The sequence below is a fragment of the Grosmannia clavigera genome, assembly GCF_000143105.1.
Source record: "Grosmannia clavigera kw1407 unplaced genomic scaffold GCSC_144, whole genome shotgun sequence".
Classification (NCBI taxonomy): domain Eukaryota; kingdom Fungi; phylum Ascomycota; class Sordariomycetes; order Ophiostomatales; family Ophiostomataceae; genus Leptographium; species Leptographium clavigerum.
This window is the reverse complement of record NW_014040797.1, coordinates 1,065,516-1,077,603: the sequence shown is the minus strand read 5'-3', so window position 1 is coordinate 1,077,603 and position 12,088 is coordinate 1,065,516. Positions and strand designations below refer to the sequence as shown.

At 54.6% G+C, this 12,088-nt stretch overlaps 4 protein-coding genes across 4 annotated transcripts; 2 read left to right on the top strand and 2 right to left on the bottom strand.

Annotated features, from left to right (window-relative positions):
* Nucleotides 1-120: 120 nt before the first annotated feature.
* CMQ_3069 (bsd domain containing protein) lies at nucleotides 121-1,767 on the top strand (the record flags this gene model as incomplete). The annotated part of the gene is made up of 2 exons (XM_014317147.1): nucleotides 121-312; nucleotides 379-1,767. The coding sequence occupies 2 exons, from the start codon at nucleotides 121-123 to the stop codon at nucleotides 1,765-1,767; spliced, it is 1,581 nt and encodes a 526-aa protein (XP_014172622.1).
* A 315-nt stretch (nucleotides 1,768-2,082) lies between these two features.
* CMQ_3208 (pre-rRNA processing protein) lies at nucleotides 2,083-2,805 on the bottom strand (the record flags this gene model as incomplete). Its single annotated transcript, XM_014317286.1, has 2 exons — nucleotides 2,083-2,696; nucleotides 2,769-2,805. The coding sequence occupies 2 exons, from the start codon at nucleotides 2,803-2,805 to the stop codon at nucleotides 2,083-2,085; spliced, it is 651 nt and encodes a 216-aa protein (XP_014172761.1).
* A 505-nt stretch (nucleotides 2,806-3,310) lies between these two features.
* CMQ_3264 (dihydroxy-2-butanone 4-phosphate synthase) lies at nucleotides 3,311-4,125 on the bottom strand (the record flags this gene model as incomplete). The annotated part of the gene is made up of 2 exons (XM_014317342.1): nucleotides 3,311-3,978; nucleotides 4,065-4,125. The coding sequence occupies 2 exons, from the start codon at nucleotides 4,123-4,125 to the stop codon at nucleotides 3,311-3,313; spliced, it is 729 nt and encodes a 242-aa protein (XP_014172817.1).
* A 3,119-nt stretch (nucleotides 4,126-7,244) lies between these two features.
* CMQ_2585 (kinesin light chain) lies at nucleotides 7,245-11,309 on the top strand (the record flags this gene model as incomplete). The annotated part of the gene is made up of 4 exons (XM_014316663.1): nucleotides 7,245-7,403; nucleotides 8,065-9,634; nucleotides 9,692-9,760; nucleotides 11,269-11,309. 4 exons carry the CDS (start codon nucleotides 7,245-7,247, stop codon nucleotides 11,307-11,309), a joined length of 1,839 nt encoding a protein of 612 aa, XP_014172138.1.
* Between the last annotated feature and the right edge of the window lie 779 nt (nucleotides 11,310-12,088).

Sequence of the window (12,088 nt, the reverse complement as noted above, 5' to 3'; positions counted from 1 at the left end):
GAACGACAAGCAGCAGGACGCGGCTTGGTTTTCCGCATTAGCTTCGGCATCTTGTCCGCTTGGGAATTCACAATAGCCTGCCCGTATTGACTTCTTCCCCCCGTCCCTCGTTGACTAGCGATGGATCTCGCGTACGACCATATCACCGAGCAGTCGCTCCCCAAGGACGGGGAGAGCAAGGAGACGGCTAGCGGCAGCACTGCCGAGCCTACCTCGACTCTCAATGCAGACCTGCAGGCGGCCTACAGCGCTTTGTCGGCAAACCCTTGGGCCAGCCGGATTGGCGGATTCTTGGGCAATGTGGTCAAGCAGGTACTCTTTTGTTCACCTCCCCCTGACCATCAGGGTTGATTTCTGACCGTGCTTGTTCTTGTTCAGGGCGAATCAGTCTACCGCGAGGCACAGCAGGAGGTGACAGCGCTCGGCCAGGACGCCACCAAAGGCCTGTCGGACCTGCGCACCAACATTGTCAACCGTACACGAAACCTGTCGATCTCGACTCGGGGCCCCTTCATTCCAGCCGGCGGCGGCGAGGCGACGACGGCATCGACCGACCGGTCGATCACGCCGACGGCGGGAACGGCTGCAGAGGCAGCTGCTGGCGGTGAGGACGACAAGAATGTGTTGGCCCTGCTCAAGGGCGAGGCCGCCAAGAGGCTGCGTGACCTGCAGCGGGCAGAAGATGCGGCAGACGAGGCGCTGCTCAAGTTTGGCACCAACGTGCGGGACTTTCTGCGGGAGGCCATTAGTATCGCTCCACCGGTCGAGGGCGGTGCAGCAGGATCGGCAGCGGGCACTGGAGCGTCAGGTGGCTCTGGCGGAGCCAGCGGCGGTGTCCTGTTTGAGAGCAGGGATGCACAGGGACGGCGGGTGATCCACACATCGCGGTTCGATGCACAGCTGCACGTCATCCACACGAACACGGACAGCTTCGCGCGGGATCCGACGGCGAGCGACGAGTTCGCGACATGGGCAGCCGGCTTTAACGTGGCGGCTCAGACGGACAGCATTGCGGGCGATCTGAACAAGTATCCGGAGCTGCGGGCAACGATGGAGAAGCTGGTGCCGGACGTGATCCCGTACGCAGACTTCTGGACGCGCTACTACTTTTTGCGAAACGGCATCGAGACGGCTGAGGCGCGCAGACGCGATCTCCTCAAGGCGGTGTCGACTACGGAGGAGATTGGCTGGGACGAGGACTCGGACGAAGAGGACGGGGCAAAGGGGAAGGGGAAAGAGAAGGAGGGGGCCAAGGTGGAGAAGGCGGGGAGCAAGAAGGGGGAAGAGGTGAAGGAGACGAAGAAGGAAGAGGAAGAAGAGGAAGACGAGGAGGAAGAGGAAGAAGACGAGGAGGAGGAAGAAGACGAGGAGGAGGAAGAAGACTCGGAAGAGGAGGACTCGGACGAAGAGGACGAAGAGGACGAGCAGAAGAAGATGGACACAACAAAGACGATACAGCGACGCGGTTCGACAGAATCGTCGATGACGATCCACCCTCCGGCAAAGAACGAGGCAGCCAGCACCACGGCTGCCGTGGCTCCTGCTAAAGAGACTGCTGCGGCGACGACGCCGACGGCCAAGGCGGCGCCAGCCAAGATGCTCAAGGCGCCGCTGGCACCGCGCAAGTCGGACGAGAAGTCGCAGGCGGACAGCGACGCCAGCTACGACATTGTGGGAGCCAAATCGGGAGCGCCGAGCCAGGCGCCCAACAGCCCTCGCGAGGCGCATAAGGCGGACGACGACAGCGAGGAGGAGGACTGGGAGTGAGGGGCAACTAATCATCTCGTCACGTCTTGTCACGTCTTGGCTCCTTTTCACATCCATTTCGCCTTTCCTCCTGTCTACTTTGGCGTTCCCTGGCTGCACACTCCAACCCTCAGTTTGGCTTATCGTTTGTTTCCCTTGCGGGATGTCGCTTGTCTCTTCCTGAATAAATGAGCCAGAATACTTGTTTTTTTTTTTTTGCTTTTGAATGAAGAAGGAACAACCTTGTATATGTCGGACCGTGTCTAGACAAATGAAGCGTTTTTATTATTTATTGCCCCAGATGAGGTGGATACGAGCCCATTCTCACTCTCCTCCTCACCTCTTCTTACGCGTCACCGTTGTGAAGCCGTCCTCATCCACCTCTGGCGCCGCCTTCTTCTCGCGATCGACGAGCGCGGGCGCCTCGTCCATGTTGACGTCAGCCCCGCCGTCCTTGTCGTCCTCATCGGCGTCTTCATCATCATCGTCGTCATCGTCGTCGTCGGTGCCCCACTCGTCGTCGTCGTTGCCCGTCCGCGCGGCCTGGAAGAGACCCGAGACGCTGCGACCTCGCGAAGCCTCCCAGCGGCGGCGCAGGTCGGCAACGTTGGCAAACTGGCCGCGGCGGCACTGGGCCCAGAGGTCGACGATCTGCTTGGCAATGTCGTAGGCGCTGCCGTCGTCGACGACGGTGTCGAACTCGTCGTCCATGATCTGGATCAGGCGGGCCTCGGCGTCCATGAGCAGGTCCTCGGCCTGGGCGCTGCTGGGCGGCGCGGCCAAAGTCCAGATCCAGGACTCCTCAAACAGCTCGGCCACCGCGCCACCAAACCAGTCACGCTTGTCCGAGCCGTCGCCACCGCCCAGGTGGTTCTCCACCGCAAACGAGAGCGGCTGCCACAGGTGCAGCGTCATGGCGATGGCCGACTCGAACTCGTTCTGGCAGGTTTCTGCTCGCAGGAGAGACAGTCAGCAAAGCCGCGTCGTCCACCAGAGACAGTCGTACTGCTCAGTATACGCACCCCGCGAGGGAGCCGCGCTGGCGACATCGGGTGCCATGATGTGTTGCTTTCAGGTGTGCGTGCAGAGGAGCTCTCTCTCGAGACAGGCAGGCAGACAGACAGACAGATATCGGCTGTGCGACGAAAGTCGCCATTTAGGGCGCACGACCAACTGTATTTTTCTGCCATGCTTTTTTTTACCGCCTATAGCTGACTAGCAGTACCCCAGGAGGGGTAAGTTGCAGGCCCCGATAAGATAAGCCCCAGCCGAAGTGCTCTGACCAGCGGAGAGGACGACGAGGCTGCAGATATGGGACTTGTACAGAGTGTTACCTGCAATATCTTCGTGCACCATGGATGATTCCGAATCTTTAGACTAGCCAATGTAATAAATAAAAGAATTCACGAGGCGCCTTGCGGCAGGGACCGGCTGTATGTTCCTGTTCGGCCTGGTTTCCCCTTTCTTTTCATTTATGTTTCCTGTTCCCGATCCTATGTTTTCTTTGAAGTTTTTTTCTTCATTCTGTACACTGTATTCCCTCCTACAAGCCTGTTCCTCTCTCCTAGGCCTCATCTTCCTGCGGCCCGGCAAACTTCTGCGGCCGGGTCTGCTCGAGGTAGGCGACGAGGTCGGCGATGGTGCAGGCCTTGAGCCCCCAGGTGCGGGCAAAGGCGATGCAGCCGTCGGCGCGAAGCATGTCAGAGCCGGTGCGGATAGCCTGGCCGGGCACGGCGTCACCGTCGTCAACAAGCTCGGAGATGACGGCGACACGGCGCTTGCCGGCCAGCCGGCAGAAGTCGACGGCAGCCTCAGTATGGCCGCGACGCTCGCAAACGCCACCGAGACGAGCCTGTAGCGGAAGCACGTGACCTGGCCGACGGAAGGCCGAAGGGCCAGAGCCGGCCACGGCAGCCAGCACGGCGTCGTCGTCAGCCAGCCGCCGGCATGTCAGGGCGCGGTCGTGGGCGCTGATGCCCGTCGTCACCACGTCGTCGGCCGCGTCCACGGTCAGGGTGTAGGCCGTCCCCCGCACATCCTCGTTGTCGGCCACCATGGGCGGCAGGCCCAGGCGGGCTGCCCGTGCCGGCAACAGCGGCGCGCAGATGATGCCCGACGAGTGGCGCACCAGAAAGGCCATCTGCTCGGTCGTCACGTCCTCGGCCGCGATGATCAGGTCGCCCTCGTTCTCCCGCCGCGGATCGTCTACCACGACGATGAACTGGCCGTCACCTGCGGGCAGATTGTGTCAGCGACGCCGACAGACGACAGGTTGCCCGCTCGTGCTCGCTCCCTCTCTCCGCTCTCTCGCGACTTACGGAACGCCTGGATCGCCTCGGGAATCGAGTCGAAACCCTTGCTCTCGGACGGGCTGGCCATGGCGTGTGGGAATCGTCAAGAATGACTAATCGTCGGCTAAACCGCTTCAGTCGTGCGCAAAAGAACGGCAACTGCTGTCGCTTCGGAAATGCTGCTAAACACACACAGCGCTGACGAGAACTCCAGATACAGTTTTGCGATCGTGGGCTGTCAATGGTCCAGGGCGCAATGGCTTTGCAGCAACGATTCGCAACGCGGAAGATGGGGTCATAGGCCACGCGCCCACTCGGAAATTCGCTGTAACAAAATTCTCCTCCGCCAACAGAAGCCGCCCCGTTAAATACAAAGCGTGCGCTCTCCTCTTTTTAGACCCTCAGTTTGTCTAGCGCTGTCTTTCAGGCTTGCTTACCGGGGCTTACCAATACGCATCCCCCTAATAGGTCAGCCGGACAGCACACTTTGAGGGCTTCTCTGGGCTTCCATCGCCCACTATCCGTCTTGGTCTTGCTCCGGTATCGTCAACCTGAACACAACGGTCGGTGTTATCGCATTCAAGACGCCGATACGATGCTATGTCCTGGAAGAGAACAATGTCGAAGCCAGTGGCTTGGCTCTTTGGCTTGATCAGAACGCGCACTGCAAGCATCAATACATAATACCCGCCAGCGATGTTTCTATCACGTACGGCCATAGATACTGGAAAGCACGGGATCCCGTCCGCTCTCCCCTAGGTAAACCAGTAATTCGCGTGCCGCTGCCGAGGAGGCCGGTTCCTGATTCGCCCAAATTGCATCGTCATGTGCGATGGCCGCTGCTGTTGCAAGTACCTGGCATGCCCAGCGCAAAGTACCTCGCAGTACTGCGCAGTGTAGCCTTCCCCTTCTGTCAACTCACCCCTTTTTTCTTACATAGCGGCTGCATTAATGCATCCTTTACGGCGAGAGGACTAGAATGCGCTGCCACGGAGGCCGTTTTCTAGTTCGCCCACTGCTGTGATCCCCCACGGCCAATAACGGCCCAAAAAGACCTTATCGAAAGGCGGTCAGAAACGGCAATGCAACATCGCCAAACGGAAGGGATTATTATAACATCCCGAGGATTGTCGGAAGTAGGGACTTTTGATCTGACTCCCTGACCTATATTTCATGAGGTCCAGAGAACTAATCAGAGGTCCGTAAATGCCCTCTATATGGGACCCCTATAGTAGCCCCTAGTTTGGGCTGACCTTTCTGGCGTACACACATACATACACATTCGGAGTACTCCGTACACGTCCAATAGAATCATTACGTCTGACAAGGATGGATAACTAAGCATAATAAAGTGTGGGTCCGGACAGCAGACCCATGTATTTTAGATATGTGATTGTGATTGGTCAGTTCAGCGTCAGTTATGACTAAGCAGGTTGAATGTGAAATGAAGAAGAAGGCGAGATTATCGCGATGTTTTGGTAAAAGAAAAATTTATAGTAAGTAAAGTATATACATATCTAACGACGCCTTAGTCGGCGTTGGGTACTGTCTGTCTGACGCGCATTTGGTAGGCTGCCAAAGCCGTGGGTTTGCATATGTGCTAGCATAGCCTCCTCGACCTCCCCATCCACCTTCCCCGTAATATGTCATGGCGGAGGGGAACTTGGGTGTCTTCTTTCTTTCTTTCCTTTCTCTTTAATCTTGATTTTTTATTTGAATATAGCACCATCGCTTCGAGTCATCCTAAGCCTTTGCTACGTGAACCGTTACAGGAAAAGCTGAATGATGAGCGTGCGAGGACGTACGGCCTTGACAAGGCTTTTCCATTGAACTACAGCCGCAGCTCCTCGAGTACTACGAGTGGGCCTCGTCTCGATGGCATAAGTTTTTTCGTCTCCCAAGCAAAGACCTGAGACCAACATCGGCGGCTACACCAGCTGCCGCAACGACCGAGCTTTGCTTTTCAAGAGAGCGTCTGCGGACAGACCGAGCCGACCGGGACGACGTGTATTGGGAGGCGGGGCCAGTTCAGGTACAGGAGCCACCTCGACCAGCAGCAGCCAAGCGCGTCTGTCTTCCCCGAGAAATACAGCAACTAGAAGACGAGTTCCGGTATAACAGCGAGCACCGCGTCGTTCTCTGCCGGGCTTGCAAGGCTTGTATCGTGCCTACACAGACTGGTCTAATGCGGCATTTCCGGAAGTCGCCGCATTATTTGACTGGTAAACTTCTAAAGGCTGCGATCGACCTCGTATTGACGTACGATCTGCGGTCGCAAGACGAGCTACTCCCGCAGAAAGACCCCGATCGAGCAGGCTGCAAATCGATCGATGGGCTCCCCATCAAGCCTGGCTACAGCTGCCTGGTAGGCGATTGTGACTTCTGTACACCGTCCGTGCTGAGTATGCAGGAGAACATGCGTACGGTACACTAGATGAAGAAGTCGGACCAGTATGAGCTGTCGTGGAAGACATGCTTTATACAGACCTACTTTTCAGGCACTACTCGCATCCGCTACTTTGTCGTTCGCCCTTGGTGTTTGTGTTTTGCCTGTTCCGCTCCCAGTGCCAGATAGATTCCCCAGTCTGTTCCTACTGCCCGCCATATATCTAGCCGAATAAAATAGATGCCCCAGTGCCCGTTCCCGAGTTTTACAGGTTTGCCACGCCTGTAAGATGTCCCCGAGAAATAGAAAACATATCCCCTGCTGCACACAAGAGCCCTCAGTAGATCCGCAGGAGCCCTCAGTAAATACAGGTTTGCCACGCCTGTAAAATATCCCCAAGGAAATAGAAAACATGCCCCCCCGTGCCCGCAGGAGCCCACCGTACTCACAGGTTCGCCACGCTTGCTGCAAATTCCCCAGAAAAGAGCAAATTCACACTATCCACTAAGGGGCCGCTTCTTAAAGCTCGGCTTTACAGCGTTAATCAACCCATAGGGCGCGACCCCGCTCTTGGTGCCCGACTGCGGGGTCGTCAGCCTTACGGAGTACCAAGCCACCTTCTACAGTATCCCGCCCGACTGCGGAGTCCTAAGCCCGGCTCCAGCCTTGCGAAACTACATTCCTACAGTAATACTTTTTTTCTTTATCACCTCCCTTACTTTTCTCCTATAACAATCGCCGACATAACAACACTCGTACTTCAGTGGCTAATAACAAGAAATCCGTCATCTTCCCCCCGTTCGACAACGCTCTCCAGCACTATGAGGCTTCTGCGCTGTACCGACGATGGGTTCACTCTGACAAAGGACTTTCGTCCTCACGAAGAGTGGCCGGAGTACGCCATCTTGTCGCACAGATGGGGCCTAGACGACGAAGAGGTCACACATGCCGATCTGGTCAACAACGTCGGGGAGACCAAAGTCGGTTATGAAAAGCTACGGTTCTGCGCCCGGCAGACGAAACAGGACAACCTGCTACACTTCTGGGTGGACACGTGCTGCATCGACAAAACAAACCAAGTCGAGCTGCAAGAGTCAATTATGTCCATGTTTTCCTGGTACAAACGTGCAGCCCGCTGTTATGTGTACTTGCCAGACATCGACGCTACGCGCTACAACCTCAACGAGCGCCGCGAATGGGAGCCGGCACTTCGGGCAAACGAATGGTTCAGACGCGGCTGGACGCTCCAAGAGCTTATCGCCCCAGCCTCCGTCGAGTTCTTTACAATGGAAGGCCGGCGACTGGGCGACAAGCGGTCTCTCCAACAACTGATCCACGACACCACGACAATTCCGATTTCGGTTCTTCAAAACAGCGATCTTTCGAGTTACGACGTCGAGGAGCGGTTTCGATGGGCCGAGTCTAGGCGTACGACGCGCGAGGAAGATGCGGCGTACTGTCTCTTGGGCATTTTTGGCGTGTCTATGCCGGTCCTTTACGGCGAGACAAAGAACAATGCTGTTCGTAGGTTGAAGGAGGAGGTTGCTGCGTCCATACAGCGTGGTGACTTGTTGCTGCACCAAGGTACGATCCCGTCTTCCTTTCCTTCTACCGCGTACTAACACCCGGCTGCTTATAGAGAAACGTGTTTGGACGGTGCCGTTTGATCGAAATCCTTGCTTTACCGGCCGCGATGATGAGCTCAAAGCCATCCGTCAGATGCTCGTCGTCAAAGACCGAACGGCAAGGGTCGCCATCACGGGCCTTGGCGGCGTCGGGAAAACGAATATCGTGCTCGAGTTGCTTTACCGCATGCGGGCTGAATACAAACATTGCTCGTTCATCTGGATTCCGGCAACAAGCGAGGAATCCCTCTCACAAGCATACCTCGCGGCTGCTGAGAAGCTGGGCATACCTGGCTGGAACGATCCAAAGGCCGACGTTAAAAAACTGGTGCAAGCCTATCTTAGCAACGAAAATGCGGGTCAATGGGTTCTTGTATTCGACAACGCCGACGACCGGACTCTGTGGCTTGAGAGGCCTGCGAATGATCCGCACTCGTCTCGTCTCATCGATCATCTGCCAAAAAGTAGCCGCGGGTCCATCATCTTTACGACGCGTGACACAGGTCTAGCAGTGCAACTTGCTAGTCCGAACAATGTGAACGTATCCGATGTGGGCGAGGCTGGCGGCAAGAAGCTGTTACGAAAATACATACATGAGCAAGAGCTTCTTCAGAACGAGGAAGACACGGCTGCTTTGCTCAAGTGGTTGACATACCTGCCACTGGCCATCGTTCAAGCAGCAATGTACATCAATGAAATTGGATTAGACCTAAGCGAGTACTTGTCGCTTTTGAATGACCAAGAGGAAGGCGCCATTAAGCTCCTTAGCGAGGACTTCTTAGACTACGGACGGTATTCTGACGGAAAGAACCCGATCGCCACGACTTGGCTTGTCTCTTTTGAGCAAATACGAAAGCGTGATAGTCTAGCGTCCGAGCTCCTCTCTTTCATGGCTTGCATAGATGCCAAAGACATTCCGCGGTCACTGCTGGCACAAGATCTAGGGCGAAAGAAGGAGGCCGATGCGATCGGAACACTCAAGGCCTTCTCCTTTATCTCGCAAAACCGCGCAAGCTCGACTTTCACTATGCATCGATTAGTGCACCTGGCAATGAGGAACTGGCTCCAAAAAGAACAGCTGCTACTTCCCTGGACCCAAAAGGCCGTCACGAGGCTCGCGAATGTCTTGCAAAATCCCGATTACCATCATCGTGATATTTGGAGGTCGCATATGTCTCATGCACAGTATGCGCTCACGATGTCACGGGCGCAAGGCCTACACGTGGCTCAGGCACCCCCCCACATGTCCACGCATGCAAGGTGTCTTCATGGATTGTTAGTCTCTTCGAAGATGCCTATTTCCTCAGAGCCCATGCCGACAAAACCGTCACACACAACAGGACTTCGTGAAAGCGATGGCACAGACAGACAGCGTCTGTTATCGGCTTACGGGACATGCCTCTATTACGATGGGCGATACCGAGACGCGGAAGCAGCAAGGAAAGAGGTGATGGAGACGAGTAAGGCGAAGCTTGGAGCCGATCATCCCGATACGCTGACTAGCATAAACAACCTGGCGTCGACGTACAGGAACCAGGGCCGGTGGGAGGAGGCTAAGAAGCTGTTTGTGCAGGTGATGGAGACTCGTAAGACGAAGCTTGGAGCCGATCATCCTAACACGCTGACTAGCATAAACAACCTAGCGTCGACGTACAGGAACCAGGGCCGGTGGGAGGAGGCTGAGAAGCTGTTTGTGCAGGTGATGGAGACTCGTAAGTCGAAGCTTGGAGCCGATCATCCCGACACGCTGACTAGCATGAACAACCTGGCTTATACGTGGTTTTATTAAAATAGACACGTTGAGGCTTTCACACTGATGGAAAGTTGTGTTTAACGTCGTTAACAAGCTCTTGGTCTAACGCATCCTGATACACTCTCTTCTCTCCGATGCTTAGAAATAAGGAAAAGCCGAATATTACGCCTAGAAACATAAGACCTATAATAGAACTAGTTGAGTCTTTGGGAATTGGTTAGACAACAACCACCAACTTATCTTCTATTTTCCCATGTTACTAATTGTGCAGTTCCAGCTTCTAGTACGAGAATTTCACGTATCTCGGAAGCACTGCGCATCCTGTGAATTTCCCTTTATTCTGTGAACCTTATTTACTACATTAGGACCATTGTACATGCTTACGAAGAACAGCGCGTAACATTAATAAACTCGTTAAACACCGACTCGATGCCAAGAACCACATACTTCTGCGGTATATTTTGAAGTTATGAAATGACGTCTTTAGTAGGCTTTTTCGGCCAGCCAAGTAGCGTACGGCTTATGTGGAAGGGCTCGTTTGAGAAAGAGACGGAGGACATAAATCAGTGCAGACAGCTTCGGCGTATACAAGGAAACTTCCACCAAAGAGTCCGTTGTGTCGGAAAGTGCCAAGACGTCATTGAAGTACACAAAAATCATCGACTCGGGCTTGTCGTTTCGTGGCTTCTGTAACGGCTCAGGCTGGCGATGGCGCACCAAAAGCTCATTTGATTCGACATGAGTAATCTTAAGGAACAAGATGTAACGGTTCACGTAGCTGAAGGCAGTAATCACGTGCGTCCTCCCGGTACTCCTGTACGGCACAGACGTGTGATACACCAACCACAAAAAAACCCCTGCTTCCAGGGGACGGAGCTGTCAGGGCAAGACAGTCTCGTCCCGCAAAAACTGGCACATCTAGCAGATCGACAAAGTCATCAATAGTGCCGCCCGGGCGGCTCTCTAGTCTGGAGGACCACGCCCAACCTCGCGGTCATTCGAGATGTAAGTCTATCCAGTGCCGCCATTGCACTGGAACAAGTCCGGATCAGACAAGCACTACGGCTTTCACAGTTTCCGGGGACTCATCCCCTGGCCCGCAGGACCAAGATACAGCTGAGCGTGAGAGATAAAGGGCACGGCCGACCGGAGAAGAGAAGGACTCCCATCCAACTTCTGGCCGGCAGCGTACCCATCACTTTCCCACGGCTGACACCAAGTCCCCCACACTTCTCCCCTGGCTGCCGGACTGACCCCACGCTGGGCCGGTCCAAGGAGGAGGCCGATGGGCCCAGCTACAGCGGCGTCCGAACTGCTATGGCTAAAGCCTTCCGAGCGTTTACGGAAGACTGGTGGTCAAGCCACCAGTACAAGCTTTTCCTTCGTACAAAGAATGAGGCCTGTAGTACACGCTCAAAGAACCCCCAGAGCTCGCCCTCCCCAGGACGGCTAAGCACAGTCACGGAGTTTATGCCCGGTACCACGACAGAGGCGAGATCTATCAGTAACGTCTGTATGCAATGCTGCTTCGGGTGTCGATAATGGACTGGCGAAGATGGGCTGCTTCTCTTAATCTCTAGCTTCCAGGCGTAGTCAACCCAGGCGTTAATTGCGTCAATTTTACATTAAACAAGATTCAGTTTTCAATTTGCTTTCTGCTTGGTTTACGTGGGAGATAACTACGTCGTAAGATACTTTTGAGCGCTTTTGAAGATACTTGTAATTTTCGCCATATGTACTTAAAGGGGCTGCCTTAGGGGCTGGAACTTTGCGCCGGGGCAGGCCAGAATTAGCCTTCAGGACAGCGGCACACGATTTAATAGCGTAATCGGCGGATTAGTACTTGGGTCGGTGACGACCAGCGAATACCCGCTGCCGTACGTTTATTTTTTAGGCCTCTTCCCTTTTTGGCTCTTACACCAGCGTCACGGCGAGGACTGACTCCCTCTGATAAACCGCTCTGGCCTTCCAATTACCAGACTCGCTCGCCAATGATAGCTGTTAGGTGGACATGTCTGAGCAACGAGGCCAGCCGCTCAGCCTACGACAAGCTGGACAATCTATATTCCTGATTAACTCTCGCCTTTACAACACGATCAGAATGGACTATCTAGCTCGTCGTATAGTGGGTAGATTGTAACTCATTCACTTGGCTGCTTTAACTTGAAGCATAAGAGCTACAGAGTTCCAAACAAATAGACAATCGAAATTTCTTTTTTGAAAAAAAAAAATATAAAAAAAATAATTTCAACAACCATATTAACACAAATGGTAACAAGGTCCTTAC